The sequence below is a fragment of the Microcebus murinus genome, chromosome 9, assembly GCF_040939455.1.
Source record: "Microcebus murinus isolate Inina chromosome 9, M.murinus_Inina_mat1.0, whole genome shotgun sequence".
In the NCBI taxonomy this organism is placed as follows: Eukaryota; Metazoa; Chordata; class Mammalia; order Primates; family Cheirogaleidae; genus Microcebus; species Microcebus murinus.
Genome location: NC_134112.1, coordinates 60315224 through 60334152, shown reverse-complemented (window position 1 = coordinate 60334152; position 18929 = coordinate 60315224). Strand labels below are relative to the sequence as shown.

The 18929-nt window shown below is 34.9% G+C and overlaps 1 protein-coding gene across 3 annotated transcripts in view; it reads left to right on the top strand.

The window, feature by feature from the left end:
* The window catches only part of RELN (reelin), a 457647-nt gene that overhangs the window by 278179 nt on the left and 160539 nt on the right, over positions 1 to 18929 (top strand). For all 3 annotated transcript variants that reach the window (XM_012747047.2, XM_012747038.2, XM_076006499.1), the window contains exons 11-12: positions 755 to 900; positions 14308 to 14459. In XM_012747047.2, coding sequence (XP_012602501.2) covers positions 755 to 900; positions 14308 to 14459 — 298 coding nt within the window. The remainder of the gene's footprint in view (positions 1 to 754; positions 901 to 14307; positions 14460 to 18929) is intronic.

The window sequence follows — 18929 nt, the reverse complement described above, 5'->3', positions numbered from 1 at the left end:
TTTAAATTTTTAAAAGTAAATGCTGTTTACTCAGTTCCAGAGTTTGATCTTGCCTTTGACTGTTCACTTTAAGTGAAAAACTATAAGTTAAAAAAAGTAGCACCAGAAATTATTTTTATTTATTCTTTTTAAGTGTTCTTTTGGGGAATTTCAAAGCTTGTAATTTCCCAGCTCTTCATTGGGGACATCATGCAACTTCTTAGGTCTGGTTAGAAACTTTTACACAAAAGCTGGCTGGGAATATATGACCATATCTGGGTTTACTTTGACCTTTTCTGTATTCCATGTTTTGATTAGCTGGCTATTCCACTCATATCCCATTTACAGACAAATTGTGAGAGACTTGAATGGCAAGTCAGAAATATATGGAATATTGAAAAGGTCAGTGTGATTTAGCCCATAACCACAGAATTTAAAATATGCGACGAGTTATTATCAGCCTTAATTCTCACAACAAGGACTGCGGTAAAGATGGGAAATTATTCCAATTAAAATATTCTCATTTCATGCTGAAGGCTGAGATGGCAAAGCTCAAATGCCCTCTTGACTCCTTTTTTGTGATAACTTAATAAGTTAGAAAGAATTTGTAATTGAATTAAACAAGGCAAAAAAGAAGGTAACAAGCTCTTTTGAAAGTCCACTGTAGAGAGAATAATATAATGACTTTTCTAAAAACTCTAATTATACATGAGTAAGACCGATACAGTCAGAAAACCAATTCAACAGCCACCCCATGCTCTCTTTTTATCTACAGCATAGCTGTCAGTCAGATGGGAACTCCATTTATTTCCATGGAAATGAAGGCAGCGAGTTCAATTTTGCCACCACCCGGGATGTAGATCTTTCCACAGAAGATATTCAAGAGCAATGGTCAGAAGAATTTGAGAGCCAGCCTACAGGGTAAGTAATTGCTATCCCCCATGCTGTGTACAGCACTTACTTTTATTCCAACTGGACATATTTTAAATAGCAAAAGCATCAACACTGATGATTCTTATCATAGACAAGCCAAAAGGGGTACACTTTTCCTAAAGAATCTTTATTAACTAATCAACTGTTTTTATGCATATTAAAATTTTTCTGATTGCAAATACCTTTAAACTTCATTTGAATCACTTATATTTCAGCTTATTCAGCTTTTAGTGGCAGAGAGGTTTTTTTTTCAATGTTTATAGAACACAAAATCCTTCCACTACTATTATATTGAGATGTTCATTTGTCTTCCTGGGGTCTGAGATTTATGGATACTGCTACCTGATCTTCATTGGAATGTGGTTTTGATCTATAAAAATTGTTTAGGGAATAAAATTTGTCTTTGAGAGATTTATAAAGGAGGAATTTGAGACTGAGGTTGAAATAGAGACCTGAGGCAGTGAGGCTGGTTTGGTGGTAGCATTTTCTTGCTGTGCTGTGTGCCTTTTTCTGGGTCCTCACCCCAAGATACCTCTCACTAATTGAGCAGCACTTTGAGAAGTCCAAATTGCATAAAATGACTAGGTTCAGGGAATCAAAATCCACAAGGTAGCATGAGTTGGAGGCAAATGTGTGGTTTCTAACACTATGATAAGGATGAATGAAATTAAAATAACATGTAATTTCAGAATTAATATGAAAGAGCAATAATTTAACTGTTAACTGTGAGAAACTTTTCTAGATCATAACATTGAAGGTATAGTCATGTCACTCTGATCTCAAAAATTAAATACAAACTGATTAAACTTCTAAGTGCCTGAGTGGCAAGAAGGCCAGTATTGTTCCTTTGGGCTCCTGCTTCCTGTGCGATGCCCAAGCACCTCCTTCAGACCCAATGACAGGGAAATCTGACCGGCAGCCTGAGCCACCACTGCTGCTGTGTGCTTTTGCTGCCACATTGGGGTCTCTCACTGTTGAATGCTGAATTTCTACTATGGTGGACCCAACCCTGCCCCTCCTTGCCTCAGGGAAATCACTCAGGTCTGCAACCCTCTGAAGGAGGCTGACACTGAGTGACCCCATCCCCCTAGGGCCTGCCATTGCCCTCTCCAGCCCCAGCACCAATGCTCAGACCCTTCATCCACATGGCCCTTCTCTTCTGAGGTTCCTGTCACTCTTGAGGCTCCATGTCCAGTGCAGCTGTAGTGTCTCCTTGAGTGACCAGCAAACCCTGTTCCTCTTTTTAGTCTCTAGGATCTCCCCAGGACTCAGGCTGTTCTCCTGTGTAACCTTGGGACCACAAGAGGGCTCATACCACTCACAGATTGAATAGCTTCGATGAACTTCAGAGCTTTGACCATGCACAGAAGGCTTTTAACCTACCTTCTGGAGATAAAAGATCCACCACCAGCATGTCAGTTCTTTCTTCCTAACCCCTGAAACAAAGACCAATCCAGCTCCCTTTCCTGTTATGGAGCTTGACTGCCTATGAGGGGATCCAAAATGTTGAGGCACAAGAGGCTCATTTACCCTCCTCCTTCATCTCTCCAAGCTAACACTGTCCATGTATCAGTGATACGTCATCCTCGTCAGGGAGTCCCATGTGGTCTGAGCCCTCAGATGATTCTCTGGTGCCACCAGCCCCCAGCCCACTAAAGCAGAGCTAAAAAAAAAAAATTTCATCTCCACAAGTACCATTCTGATACTCAAATAAATCCCAATATCTCCCTCTCCCTCCCTCCCTCCCTCCCTCCCTCCCTCCCTCCCTCCCTCTTTCACTCTCTCTTTCTCCGTCCCTCCCTCCCTTCCCCTTCTCTCTCTCTCTCTCCCCCTCTCTCTCCCCCTCTTTCCCTCTCTCCCTCTCTCCCTCTCTCCCTCTCTTCCCCTCTCTCTCCCTCTCACCTTCCCAGTAAAACTTGCCTTACTCTTACAGTTTTGGAGAAAGATAAAATTTATTTTTACCTTTGACCTTCATACCCAGATATTCCCTCTCCCAGATTGCCAACCTCTTTTTTGTTTGTTGTCTATAAAAGCACACAGAAACGCTTTAGTATAAGGATGAATAGTCAGTCCATCCTGCTCTCTATTGGTAACATTTTTGGAGACTTGGTACAGAAACATGGAAACCCCTCCATGAATTAAGCTTAGCAAGGAATTGACTTTATATTAGTAAAAACTAAATGTATTTTAGAAAATTAATGTGCTAGTCCAGATTCATAGCTCGCGAAAAAATTTATATTCCCATTAACAGATCAGGCATTCTTTTTCAACAGAACACTAACAATATAAGAGAATTTTCGGCTATAATGAAATCAGTCATCCCACAAAACAAAAAAAGAACTAAAAGCGTTCATGCCTGAAAAAGAGCTGAAGTCAATATAGACACAGAGGAACATTAGAGGAAATTCCGTTCCCTGAATGACTCAGGTGGCTTTAATTATCCTGTCTGGACATTTCTCAGGACTGAAGATTTACCAAGGTCTGGTCACAGTTAAGAAACTGGTACTTTCAGGCCATGCCACTATCAGTAGGTCTCTGTTCCAATAATATATATTAATAATAATGTGCTTGACAAAAGCACCTGTGCCACTCAAATTGTTCTGTAATTAATTCATCTAAATTCTAAAAGTAGTATAATTATTCTAGCAACCATACCATATTTGTGACTTTTGCCCCAGGATACCAGGCCACACCACCAGAATTATTAATATGTCACTCACGCTGTCGTCTGGCGGCTCGGTTATAAAGTTGGCATTATTTTATCAAGATATTTGAGGATAATGAGAAGCTTAGTATTTTCTGTGTTTTGGATGATGATGAAATTACTGGTTTAATTCATATTGTTTGACGGGGGGCGGGAAGGTCTTCCCCACTCCCACATAGTCCCAAGTGTTACCTTATTGATCTAGGAAAGAATGCTGATATTAAACATTAAACAATATTAAACAATGTTTAATCATAGGTTGAGGAAAAAATTCTGTCACAAAATCAAATTAATGTACAGCATTTTTATCTGGGGTAAGAGCTGACAAAAACAGATTAAGAAGTTGGTAGTGAAACTCTTGATGTGTTCTGTTTTCTCTGCCCGGTTTATTGAATATTTGTCTCATTTTTCTCTTCAACCACCACTACCCATGCAAACAATTTGTCATAAGCTCATCTGCTAAAATAGATAGGAAACATAGATGGTAAATCCTCACTCTGTTTAAGAGTGATCAGTTGAATTTATTGAATTCTGTAGCTTTGAATTCACTTTATTCACAGTAAAGTTTCAAATGATGCTTTAAATTTAAAAAATTAAATTATTAATATGATATAATACTTTCGTCTCCTTTAACTGTGTTTTTCTCCCGTAAGAATTATGAGAGAGAAAAAAAGAATATGCCATTCTCTCTAATATTTTCAAAATACTTAATAGGAATTGCAAGAAAGAAAAGAAAGCCACTAAACCATTATGGCTTTTTTTAAGAAACCACTTTACCTACCAATTACCATATTTTCCTACCGTTTGAATCAAAGTATTTGATCTTAGATCACAAAGATGCAAGAACTGTTTGCCTTTCACATCACTAAGCTGTCCCAAATCCAAAGTTGTTAAGTTTATTTTTTAAGTGGTATTTTAAAGGTTTTTTTTTTCCTAAAGAAAACACATCTGTTACTTCAACAAGGGAGAAACTTTAATAGATACACTGATAATTTATGTAAGTCTTTCTGAACTTTGGCTTAACCTTACAGACACATCATTTAATTAGCAACTACCATATCTCACTTAGCTGAGGCTGTCTTTAGGTGGGAGGGAGCTTTGTATAACAGCACATTGCTTAATATGGAATATGTATACTTGCCTTTCATCCCAAATGCAAACCTTGTATGTTTTACTATTCGGGGGCCTTTTTAAAAATCTGTTTTATTGCTGTTATCAGAATATTCATGCTACAGAGCAACTCCACAAATGTGGTTAATATTAAAAGATTGAATCAAGGCTGCATGCTCCAATCTTCATTGCTTTCCCCAAATCCTTGGAAATGACAGAAAATGAGCAAAGAAATCTATAATGGCACCATAAAATAAGAAAGTGTCCCCTAGTTGGGCCAGGAATTATGAAGGATTGAGAGAGAGAGAGAAAGAGGGAAAGGGGGAGAGAGAGAGAGGGAGGGTGGGAGGGAGAGAGAGAGCCCAAAATACATGTTGAATAAGACACAACAAAAGGTGTCTCAGTATTGCCCCAGGTCATGGCTGCTGGAAGCAGGACTCCGGATGAGGCTGTAGGGTACTGCTAGAGGGACTGCTAAGGAGCTGAGGCCCTCACTACCCTTATTTCCAAGCAGAGGCTTCTGCCCCAGGAACAAACAGGGAATGTGGACACTGGAATGAAGAAGCAGGGCGATGTGCCCCACACTAGTCCTCACCCAAGGGCACATCTGCCCCAGTCAGTGGGCATTTTTACACTGAAACTCAAGAGAGTAGCAGATACAGATTGCAGCAAATGATCTAGAATCACCACATCTGAGAAAAATCAATTCCAACTTTAAAAAAAAAAAAAATCAAACTAAAGAAGTAAGAGCTGAGTAAATAAAAGTAACAGAATAAACAAATGGAGATTGTACAAGAAGTATAATTAATATCCTTGGGGGATACAAGAGCATACCATGTTTGTGAAATTAGAACAAATTTTATGAGGAAAAAAACAATTAGAGATGTGAGAAATGAAAATATATGATTGATGAAAAAATTTAATGGATTTTTTTGCTGGATTTCAGTATAGACAAAGCTGAAGAACAAATATGTGAGCTAGAAATGTGGGTCTTGAGATCTTGTATCATTAGATATAAGAAAAAGAGATGTTAAGTATGGAGAGAAAGTTGGTACTTTTAACCTTAGAAATAATAAGAATTTCAGAAGTCAGAATATGTGGAATGAAATAGTCAAATAAAAAATTGGAAAAAGTTCCTAAGATTTAAAAAGGAGAAGATAATGACAAAAACCTAGTTGCTATGAGTGAAAATGTTAGCAAGATGAATGGAAAAATACCCACTCTAGACCGTCAAGGAGAAATTTCAGAACACTAATAAAAGATGAAATTCTAAAAGCTTCTAGGTGAGATTCATTGTACTTTCCTTGGTAGCATTAAGTGTAATTTAAAAAAAAAAAAAAAAAAGAAGCAGTTATCTTACAGTTCTGCAAGAAAATTATATGGAGTATAAAATTCTTTTTCCAGCCATATATCATCAAGTATTGGGAAAAAATAAAAAACCTTTTCAGACACACAGTATTTACAAAGTTACCACCCCTGAACCCTCTCTGAAAAAATTTGTATAAAATATTAATATATTCCTAGAAATTAATCCAAAAGGAAGATGAGATCATCACAAAAGAGTAATATACAAGTAAAAACGTACAGCTTGTAGTTCAGTCTAAATAAGTATTGATTATTTGTAAATCTTAATAAAAATTTAAAGTTAAAGCCCAGAAGACTCCAACATGACAAGTATAGAAGGTGGCTGACAAGAAGAAAAGCAGAAAAAAGAAAGTAAAATACTTCCAGAGTTCTTAACCTGCTTAGGATGAGGATATAGATCTTGGTTAAATCTTATGTTAATAGAAAACTCTAAGTAAAAATATAAATATGTTGTAAAAAATTAGATAACCCTGATAGAGGCTGCATAACTTCTGAAGCATTAGGTTAACATGGAACAAAGAAATAATCAATTCAGCAACTGTCAGGATAATTTAAAAAGTAAACAATAAAGAACAGGGTAAATAGAAAATAGAAGACAATTTGTCAGGAGCCAATCTAAACATCTCAGTAACATGATAATTTGAGTGAGTTACATTCACTTATTAAATGAGATTCTCACAATAAGTTTTTAAAAACTGGCTGTGTATTTGCCCTTTATAAGAGACTCAACCTAGAATAACACAAGAAATTGGAAGTCAAAGAGAAATAGACCAGGCAAATGCAACAGAAGAATCAAGGAGACATATAAAAATCAGATAAAATAGAATTTATGCTTAAGCATTAAAAGAGCCAAAGAGAATATTTTATGCATCAGTATATGTAGAACACTTTGCATGATGCATGGTGCATAATAAGCAGTTAAACAAGTTAAAAATTAGTTGTTATTCCAAGCATAATTACTATTTGTAATGTGATGTGTCCAAAGTGTTACTCAAAGGAAAATTATGCTAATATTAATTAGTGAGATATAAAAGAAACACAAAGTTAAATAGGCCAATGAAACCTAAATTGTTCTTTAAACAAACAAGTAAAATATATCATCAAGAAAAAAACATTAGTTAAAATGATAATCGGTTATGTTTAAAAACCATGCAAGTGCTAAAATGGATCACAGTAAAGTCATTGCAAGCTGTTAAAAGATATATATCACTTCTTCCTTGTTCTGATTTTCTTTTTCTAATTTCTGATTTTCTTTTGACCCAGGTTTTAATATTGCTTTCTTTTTGAGTTAATTGTTTTTATGCTTTTAAAATAAAAACAATAATTTTTCAAATAACAATAAAAAAAAATCTCTACATGCTAAAGTTGTTCTGGACTTCCTTCATAGAAATTCGAAACGTTTCTTGAATTTCTAGCACATTCACACAGTCTTTGCTCTTGGCACTGCCATTTTGAGTTGGTTAATAGGCCCCCCCATGCCCAAATCAGCTGTCCATGTGAGCATCTGGAATTCATCAACTGGCTCCCTATCCTTATTCCAGGGAATGAGTACCAATGAGTCTCACATATAACCAGTGAAAACCAAACTGATGTATAAAACAACAAGAACAATCCCCATTATAGACCTTTTAATGTAAGTTGATACTTTTATTAAAAATGGGTTTTAAAATTATTTTAAACTCTTCAGAACAGTTTAAGCATATTTTTGTTATTTTTCAAAAAATATTCCCTCTGTCCTATCCAAAAGAATTGTTACTTCTGTCTTAGATAAAGTCAGAATGTTTATAAGGTTATAGAGGGATTTCATTCCTTTAAGCTTTATAATTTAGGGTAAGTGAATTGAAGGTAGATTGGGAGTCTGAGTTACTATTGTATTAAGCGGAGTTTTTTTTTAACAGACTTTGATTAAAGAAAAACTCATTTGACTATTTAAATAACATAAATAATAAGTTTAGGAGCCCAGATAGATTGTAGCCAAAATCTTAAGCAGTGCACAAGACTCATAAGACCCATGGTTAGATTAAGTACAGTTTTCTTTCAGCTAAGTTTCTACTTGTTTGAGGATTGTTTAAGCAATAACACTTTGCATACTGTACTGCAACTTCATCTGAGATTGTTGCTTAATTAACTCTAGTATAAAAATACTCATTATAATTTAGAAATTCATTCAAATTGACACTTTGACTTACTGTAAAATAAAAATAGCACTACATTTTACAGGGGGAGAAAAGGAAACTAACATCTATTGAGCCTCTGTAATGTCCCAGGTAGTACATTATTTTCTTTAAACAATTTGCAGTCTAGGTTATATTATTATCTTATCAATGAGAAAGTTGTGTGCCTTTTAACCATTCTGAAGCCAATATCTTTTTATTAGTGTTATTCAAACAAGGGTGTAAATAAACACGATGCAAGTAATGAAAACCTAAAACAAAACTGAATTTGAGTGCAATACTGAGGAACCAATTGAAGAGAAGAACCTTTGAAATGATGCAGTGCATGCAGGGAAGCCTCAAGTCAAGCTCATCCCTTACCATCACCCTAAGCTGTCATGCTGGAGGGAAAACCTATAAATGCAATGAAGGTGGAGAAGCCTTCTGTCAAAATATACACCATGCTAGACTTCAGAGTGCTCAGGCTGGAGATAAACCTCATGAATATAAATGAATCTGGAAGGGTCTTTATGTATGTCACATCCCTTATTAAATATCAGAGAATACATCCCAAATAGAGACCTTATAAATAGAATGTACTTTTTTCAATCTCAGAGAATTCATATGAGATTTAAAAAAAAAAAAAAAACCCTTATGAATTTGATAAATATAGGATCTTATAGCCAAGCTTTATTCTATATCTTAGGTCATACCTAAAGTTGAAAGTTGCCAATGTTAGGTGGTTTAAAATATTCTGGAGAATATAATAAAAAGAATTTCATAGATAATATGAAACATTCCATTACCTTTAATGTCTTTTATGCCAATATTAGGTGGGAAAATCTGATTAAAATATTAGGCCTCTGTTTCCTATGTTCATATTCTTAATGTTTTCATCAACCTATAATGAGATGGTTTAAATTTTCATTCTGAATTGGAATACACATAAGCTGAATGCATTTCTTTTTTCTTTTTGTTTTTTTCTGGAAATTATTTGCTTATTGCAATGCAAATGTGTAAAGTAAAAGTCAATAGTCACCACATGCTAATTCCCGTTCCTCACTGTTCAAATGTTGGCATATATCCTAGCATATATTCATTTAGAAATTTTTACAGCAATACAAAAAGTACCCTAGAATCACACTTCACATGTTATACTTCAACTTGATTTTTCTAACTTAATAACATATTATGAACATCATTTTTGTTAGTATAGATCTTCATTATTTCAAAAAGGCAATGCACCAGTGTAACTGATCCCTTGTTTATAGACAAAAAATATCACAATAAACATTCCTATGTACTTGTTAAACTATTTCTGAAAGATAAATTCCTCTAAGAAAAAAGGAAAATTAGAGAGTGAAACATGTATGTATACATATACACAGATATGTATATATGTAATTTTTGTTTTGATAGTTACTGCCAAATTGCCCTTCAAAGAATTTGTCATTCTTAAAAGTATTGCCGTTTGAGCTGATCAAAACATAGTTAGTCTTATTCACAAAGCATTCCAGAAAACCTGATAGTGAAGACTGTCAGCTTTCCAGCTAAGACATTCCTTTAGATTATTTTTGCTTACAAAAGTATTGCTCCTTTTATAACAAAAAAAATTCTTATTTAAAAAATAAATTATATATTATTGTGACCCTGCTATCTCTAAGGAACAAGGTTGCCCAAAGGCATTTCATTGATTAGATAACTTCTGTACTCCAACTTCACCTTACTCTATTTCTAATAAATAATAAATACCACTGTATTTATAATAAATAAGATAGGGGTTTTTCTATTTTAGAACTAGTCCTAAAAGAATAAATATAAATTGCTGTGTTGTAGAGAGCCCTCTCCCTTAGGCGGACATTCCTTCAAATGCAGTTCACAGAGAACTGCAGTTCCTTGGGGAGAGCATAATTTATACCAGAGGGAAGGAACACTCCTTGTGAGGGGAATTGCCATGCCATCCAGATATTGCTAAAATGATAGAGCTCCTCAAATAAGCACTGTTGGTCTCAAAGATTTGGTTATGTTATAATTTCACTGCCCGTAACTATTACATTGGGAGAGAGTCAAGGACTGTGTCATTTTTGTAACTTGAAATGACCACAACTTTGTAACCTTAAAGATGGAGACTGTGATGTCTGAGAAGCCCCTCCTTGAAGCCCCTCAGTAGTGGATGGAGCTCCTAGATCTCCTTAAGGATACTTTTCCTCCAATCATATTTGAGCCAGTGTGGGCAAATTTATGAAAGAATGTGCATGTTCTGTAACAGGCTACTACTGAATTTTTAATAAATGCAAGGTAATTTTTTCAAAGCAGTGGCACTTTCACAAAAGGCAAGTTTTGTAAAAATTAAGAAAAGCTGATTTCTCTCTGCTTCTTTCTCTTCAAAGCAAACTAAATATTCCATTTCACTTGATGATAAATATTTGGGTTTCTAAAGAAACTTTGTTATTTTCCAACAGTTAGACTGGGAGAAATAAAGACTAATTGAGAGTAAAATGGGATAGGTTGGACTTTAAAATAAAAATTAAAAATAAATGTAAAGTCTGAATCATATCTCACACAGCTTTGTGTGTGGTAGAGATCATGAAAATAAGGTAGATTATCTAGAAAAGTTATTCATTTATAACAAATAAGAGAAAATGTCTGCTAATCTCATTTCTCACTTGACTAGGAGGTTCTTCTAGTCCATGCCAATTCTATCTTTTTCAATTTAAGTTTTCACTTTAAAAATGCTCTAGAGCAGATAGATGTCTAAAAGGAGTCATCATCTGCATCATTTATAACCTTAACTTGCTTTGTGGATCAGTAGGCTGAGTGGTTTAATTGGGATAAATGGAGCAAATAAAAGACCAATGAACCAGTGTGAAATTTTCATGTATATGTCAAGAGAGGCTCTTGCTTAATTTATGAATGATCCAATACTATTAGGAGCTGTTCCAAAGAATTACTCCTTGTGCTCCTTGAATGATTGCTATAACCTGTTAAAATACAAAAAATTAGTGTGTCCTAAGACTTTGTCCCCAAATCTGTTATAAACTGGGTAATCAAGGTAATCATCCTGGCATAGTACCCTCTTTAGAATTGTACTACCAAAATAACAGCAAACTGAGAAACAGAAGATCTCGTTTTTTAAAAAGCCAAATAGTTGGCCTTAGGCAAGCCACTCACCTCTGTGTGTCTCGGTTTCTTCCACATGTAGGCAAGTTAGTTGTGTAACAAAGGCCAAATTAGACATGACCAGAAATAAATACTAAAATATTAAACTTCTCTCATAAACTTTACAAATTATAAAGTTGCAGATATATTATATAATACATCTTTTAATAATTCACATATCACCTTCAATATGTGTTGTCAAATGTGTGATATTGTAGTTGTATACTATTTGGTGTTTCTAAAAATTATTTCCCTAAATAATCTTTGCTTTAAAAGTACAATGAAGTAGTCAACTATAGTTAATAAACTTTGTGGGAAGAATAAATATAGCATTTTTTAAAACTAGAATGTTAAACATTTTACCTAAAATAACTAATTTTATTTACATGTATTAGTCATCCAGCCAAGTTTGGCCGCTTAATGAAATTTAATGAAACTAGTGTCCATCTATTGAGAACTGAACCTGTGGCTTAAATACATTATTTAGAGACACTTTCCAATATCTTATAAGCTTTGGGTGGGGAAATTATGGCTAATCATTATATCTATTTTCTTAGAAGGCAACGTATCTCCATTCCTTAGAACTTTTCATATTCATTTGGCAACTAATAATTGTTTATTTATAAAATTGCTACTTTTATAATAAAGTCACCAAGGATACAAAGTATATAATTTGAATGCTTAAAGACAAGTAGAAGAGTTATTAACCAGCCTGTGTTTAACAACTGATCACTTAATATTAAAAAAAATTGGATCCTACTTGAAAAGAAGAGTTCACTCAGGAAGATGATGTAGTCCTTTAATTTGTTATATTAACACCCCTGATGACATAATTATATGAGAGACTGAAATGTACTTATTAGTTTATCTCTTTTAGTTCCCTATCATCATTGGTAATAGTACCAGCCCAGCCAGCTGAAAATTTGAAGCTATGACAAGTCTGTCTGAGTTCATGCAATCCTTTCCCCTCTATAAACCCATAGAAATGTTGAATAAAGTATGATAATTTTCTTTAATACATAGCCCTAGGATAGGGGAGGAAATGAGCAGATGCCAGAAGCAAAAGAAAACTGAAAACCTGGATTGTAAACCTTTTAGCTAAAACTTAGATAGCTCAGGGTATACCAGATTTATGTATAATCTAAGACTGAAGATTAAAGTTAAAAATACCCATATCGGATTCTTGGCAGATGGCAGCTAGAACTAATATTCTTGCATAAATTTGGGACCCGGAAGAGCCTCTTCTCCATAAAGAAGTAATTAGGATAACAACTCTTCTCATTGATTCAAGGGCAAAACTATCTCCCAGGAGAATGGAAACTCCAAACAAATATACAATTCGTATTCACTCCACCTGAGTGGGAAAATTCTAAACTGAGAAGTTAGTATAAAAATGAATTCAGGACCAGAGAAACTCCAAGGTGCTCACAAACACAAATGCAAAACCCCTCTGTAAAAAATATTTCTATTCAAAGTGTGTAGAGTTCATACTGGAAATAAGTCCATCGAAGATGAGCTCAAAACAAGAATTATGATCTATGTGATTTTATGATTCACTAAAAAGGACAATCAGCAAATATTACAAACAGGAGTATAAGTGCATTCCCACTGAGTTAAAAGAGAAACATGAGAGAGATACAAAATAAACATAATTAAATGATTTAAAAGATTGTTTTAAAGGACTCTAAATCATTTTGAAAGAAGAGGATACTATGAGAAAGCAACAAGCACATGTTTAAAAGCACTAAAGAGAACTTTCAAAAATGAAAATACAGTCATGGAAATATATTTACTATAAAGGTGAAAAATTTAGAAAAAGCTGAAGAGAGAATTAGTATAGTGAACTAAAGATAGATCTGAGGAATAGTTTGAGGTTACACTGAGCTATGTTTGTGCCACCGTACTCTAGCCTGGGTGATAGAGCAAGACCATGTCTCAAAAAAAAAAAAAAAAAAAAGATAGAAAAGAAGTATCACTCTGAGTGTCTATTGTATAGAATCTGAACCCTCTTTCCGAACCCTCCATGGATTGTTCCCACTTTACTATTCAAACGTATTTTTTACTCTTCCCCAACACACACCCTCCACTGAGGTCTGTTGATATCTGCACTGTTAATAGTTTCATGTCCGTTCCAATTTCTCAGCCTATACGCATGTGAATTCATCCACCCCAAATACAGCACATGACCGTAGAGTGCAGGCTCTGGAGTCAGGCAGCATGGATTTGAATACTGTCTCCATCCTTTGCTAGCTGTTCCTAACCTCTCTGAATCTCAATTTCTTCATCTAAAATTGGGATAGTAATAGTGACTATGTCTTAGAGTTACTGCAAGAATTAAATGAGTTTAATGTGTAAAGGGCCTAGAGAAGGATCTGGCACACAGCACTCAGTGAAAGCTAGCTACTATTTTTATTCTTTTTTATATATCCAGACACCTCTTTGACAAGACCCAGTTTAAATCCCATCTCCTTTTTGAAAACTTGCTAGACATTTGTGAGCTCTTATGGCTTTTCATTCTGTAATTATTTTTTAATATGTAAAACACCATGTAAGTATTTATGATAATCTCTTCTTAGTTCTCTGTTTCCTTAGTTTGAATTTGATTTCCCAACCCAACTGTAAGTACTTTAAAAATAAAGACTGTCTCAGTCTGGAGCACGGCTATGATCAGAAGTACATGCGCTATACATAATATTGATTAAATTTGTCCTTCTGCAGGAAAACTGTAACTGTGAATGGAATGTATTTCAAGTTTATTCATTACCTAAAATCTATAGTAACACATCTTTGTATCAGAATTATTCATTGCTAAGTAAATGTTCCTCATTAAAAACAAAATGTTATACTTTATAAAGCTTTGACTTAATATTCTAATTCTTATTAATGATTCTCATTTTTTTTAAGATGGGACGTCTTAGGAGCTGTCATTGGCACGGAATGTGGAACAATAGAATCAGGTTTATCAATGGTCTTCATCAAAGATGGAGAGAGGAAACTGTGCACTCCATACATGGACACCACCGGTTTCGGGAACCTGAGGTTTTACTTTGTTATGGGTAAGTACATTTGGAACAAACTGTGTAGACCCCGGAGCAGATCCCAGGCCAACACCTATTCCTGAGGAAGTAAGATTGTTTGTTGTCTACCATATAAAATGAAAATTCATGAAATATAAGCTGTTCAGACAGAGCAAAAGCCTGTGGTGCTCACCTCTGCTTCGGACCAGCCCTGCAGGAACCATCCTATAGAGAGCTGGTCTTGGGCCATGACAAGGCCTGAAGACAAAAATGCCAGAATACCTCCCTCCCTCTTATCCCCCCCATGGGTATCGCTAAAAAGACAGTGGGAGAGAAGCTAAAAACAAAGCAACTTCTTTGTCCACAGTCTCTAGTTTCCCCAAAACAGTCATCGAGATGAGTCATTTGTTTTCACTGATATCTCATCATTGCATAACAGTTGTGGGAAACTGAGAAAGAAACAGGTTAATAATTTTCATATTACTCTCTATTTTCTTATGTTTGCAAACACATTAAGAAACAAGTGTTCGTAAGATGTATTTTTCTTCTAATTATTGTAGAGAAAATACATGAAGTTGGAAAAATACCCAAAGAGGAATTAGGGGATTGAAATTTATCCTTTTAGTTAAGAGCCACCGTTACATATTCTTTCACTGATGTCATTCCAGAAATGTGAGTAGGTGTCACATGCCTTCTTTGTTGAGTTACTGGAAAAGCACAGGCAACATCTGGAAGTAAAACAGGAAATAAACATTGTTTACCTTTGAACTTATTAGCAAAGATGTCAGTCCATCAGGACAAACAGATCTCCCTGCTCTAGGCATCAGCACTGGCTATTAATTTCTCTCATGTTCCTCACTTTGCCTCTCTAATAATCACACAGCTCAGTATTGTATGGTAAACCCAACTATATCATACTCTCACACATATTACCTGTGTGATGCTAACTCACTTTCCATAAGGATCTGTTTGATAAGAGAGAAATTGTGGATATAAAATAAATTAACCTCACATTTAAGGATATCCTCACTTTGACTCTGAAATGGTTTGCACATTTAAGGCCCAGAGCTCATTTCTTTTAAATAATTAGAATTCAAACTGGCTCTCATTTTAACAAAAGTGATTCCTCTAAAACCTTAACTCAAAGAAAAATTGCAATAAACATTTAGCATACTAATCAGTCTAATTGAAGTTTTTTCCTTTTTTAGCATTTTTTATATAGTGTATTGGATTTTTAAATATTTTTCTTAGTAAATCAACCATGCTCAGTACATTTATATGAGATTAAGTCATCATTACGTAAGTTCCTTTATGAAATTGTCTTTATATAAGAGATTAAGTCATCTTTAATTCTTTCTCAAAGATTACTGATTAATGAATTAAAATTGACTATGATGGAAAAATTAATTTAAATTAGCCCAAACAAGTACATTATCCAAATAAAAGCATCTTTATTTAATTTTAAAAAGCAAGGAATGCCTATTGAATATAGAGCCCTGAGCTAGGATATATGGTGAATACAAATAGGGAGAATAATGGCACCTAAATCACAGAGTTGTTGGTCAAATGAGTTTAATACATGCAAAGCACTCAAAAAAGTGCAAAATAAACATTTAGACTCAATATATCTTTGTTGTTATGTATATAACAATTGCTTAGAGTCCCTGCCCACAGTAACATCTAACTATCAAAGAGAACGCAATATGCAGTAATGGAAGGAAAATGCTATGAAAGTTTGGAGGAAGCTGTGGGTAATTGCAGTGGAGGAACTAGGGTAAAGCTTCATGAAGGAGATGGCATTTGAACTTGACCCTGAAGGATGGGCAGGATTTACATTTAAGGCAAGAAAAGAATTCTAAGCTAAGCTTTTTTGAAAAAAGTCACAAGAATAAAGGTATGTGATATATTTAGAGCTGGGTGATTTTCCCTATAGATTAATGGAAGCAGGTAAGATAAAACTAGAACAGCAAATTGGAGGCAGAGTAGTGATTTTCTTTAGTTCCCTATTAAGGAGTTTGGATTTTACAAAAGGTTAAAGTTCACCATTGTTCTTTATGGCTGAGTAGTACTCCATGGTGTTAATCCACTCATGTATTAATTAATTAATAATTAATGTATTAATTAACACTCATGTGTTAATCCACTCACGTATTGATGGGCACTTGGGTTGTTTCCACATCTTTGTAAATGTGAATTGTGCTGCTGTGAACATTTGAATGCAGATGTCTTTATTATAGAATAACTTTTTTCCTTTGGGTACATACTCAAGAATTGCTGGATCAAATAGTAGTTCTTTTAGTTCTTTGAGGAATCTCCATATTACTTCCACAGAGGCTGTACTAGTTTGTAGTACCACCAGCAGTGTAAGAGTGTTCCTATCTTTCTGTCCATACCAACATTTGTTGTTTTGGGACTTTTTGATAAAAGCCATTCTCACTGGAGTTAAGTGATATCTTTTGTGGTTTTGATTTGCATTTCTCTGATGATTAGAGATGTTGAGTATTTTCCCTATGTTTTGGGGCATTAGTCTATCTTCTTTTGGAAAGTTCATATCTGTTCATGTCTTTTGTGTACTTTTTTTATTTGACTTTTTTCTTATGGATTTTCCTGAGTTCTACATACAGTCTCATAAAGGAGTTTGGATTTTCTTACTCAAGGTAGTGTGGAGCCATCAAAGAATGCATGTTAGATCATTCTGTAATATATTATTACCTGTGTTTTAGAAGGATAATCCTAGTAGGAGTGTAAAGGAAAAACTGAAACAATTGGAAATTAAAGGACAAAAGACTAGTTAGGGTAGGGTTGCTAGATTTAGCAAAAAATAAAATAAAACAAAAGAAGAAAAAATACAGCCTAGTTAAATTTGAATTTCAGATAAACAACAAATATTTTCTTGTATAAACTTCATGCAATGTATTTTATCTGACAACCCTAAATTTGGAGGCTATTGCACTAGTTCAGAAAACAAAAGTATCAACTCATATTTGTAATGTAAGGAGAGGACAGAGATGGGACAACTGAAGAGATGGAACCAACTGAAGTTGGCACCCAATTCATTGTGGGGGTTATGAGAACAATATTGGGGAGGACACAGATTTCTTTCCTGGGTAGTTGAAAGAGTGGCACCATTTCCTAAAATAGGAAATATATATTTTTAAAAAGAGCAAGTGTGGAGTAGAAGATTTTAATATTAGGTATGTTAAAATCAAGGTTTCTGGAATGCCATATGAAGGCTGGAATTCTATTCAGGATTTGAATCAGATTTGCAAATGATCTGCATGCTGATGATAACTGGAGCCACTGGAGTTGCTGTGTCCTCCCAAGCAGAAGGTAGCATCAGACATGAGAAATTCTAAGGGAGAACCCTCATCTGTAGGTAGAGGGAAAAAGAGTAGACAAAGGAGACTGAGAAAAGGCATAAAGAGAGGCAGGAGGAAGGTGTCACTGGGCGCTAAAGGAGGAAGAAAGAGAGTGGTTCAGGGTGGGATGACATTAGCAGTGTAGGGAATGGCACAGAGAGAGGAGTCAACCAGGATAGGGTCAGAGAGGCCACCAGTGACTTTAGAAAAGAGCATTCCCAATTTTGTGGTGCCTGGAAAACCGAAGTACTTGGAATTAAAATAATAATAATTTTAAAAAATGTGTGTCTGAAAGATGACTACTTCTTCAAGAATTTTACAGTAGAGAGGAGAAAAGAAATGGGTCTGGATCTTGAGGATACAACAGCAGTCAGAGAAGGTGTTTTCAGGATAGGATAGGGTAGGATGGATAGGATAGGATGCCTAGGATAGGATGAGATGGATAGGGTAGGATAGGGCAAGATAGGACTGGACCTATAGAAAAGGCTTTAAAACTTTGTTAGCTGATGAGGAAGAAAGCAACATGTCAAGAGATTTAAGATGAGGTAGTTTATAAGTAGCCCCTCACTAAATATGGTACCTTAGGAAAATCAGACAGTAAACTAGACTATCTCACACTTGCTCCCTCTCAGGCCCTGTCTGTGATATGTTCTGTCCTTGGTTCATATCAATCTGATGTGACTACATTTCTGGAAAACTTGCTCAATTTTCAAAGTTCAATTAAAAGTCTTTTTCCTTTATTCATATATTCATTTATCCGATATACATTCATTGAGTACCAGCATCTGGCTCTGTTCCTAGAGCCAGAATGCAGTAAACAAGACAAAAATAACCTGACATGATTCATTCATGTATTTCTTTATTATTACGCCAGTAAATATTCACTGGGAATCCGCTTTGTGCCCAGCTCTTTTAGCTCACACTGTATCTTTTTTCTCTGAATTTTTACTGCAATTATGGCAGCACAACAGTTTACTGCTAATTATCATTCTTTAATATACATTAGTCTTGCTTTCCTTGCCAAATTATAAAATTTTTGAGGTCAGAGCTTATTTCTCCTTCTAGCCCAATGCCCTGCAAGTAGTAAATCTCCAACAAAATCGCTTTCCTGTTATATATAAGTAGCTTAAAAGCTACTTAAAACAATGTT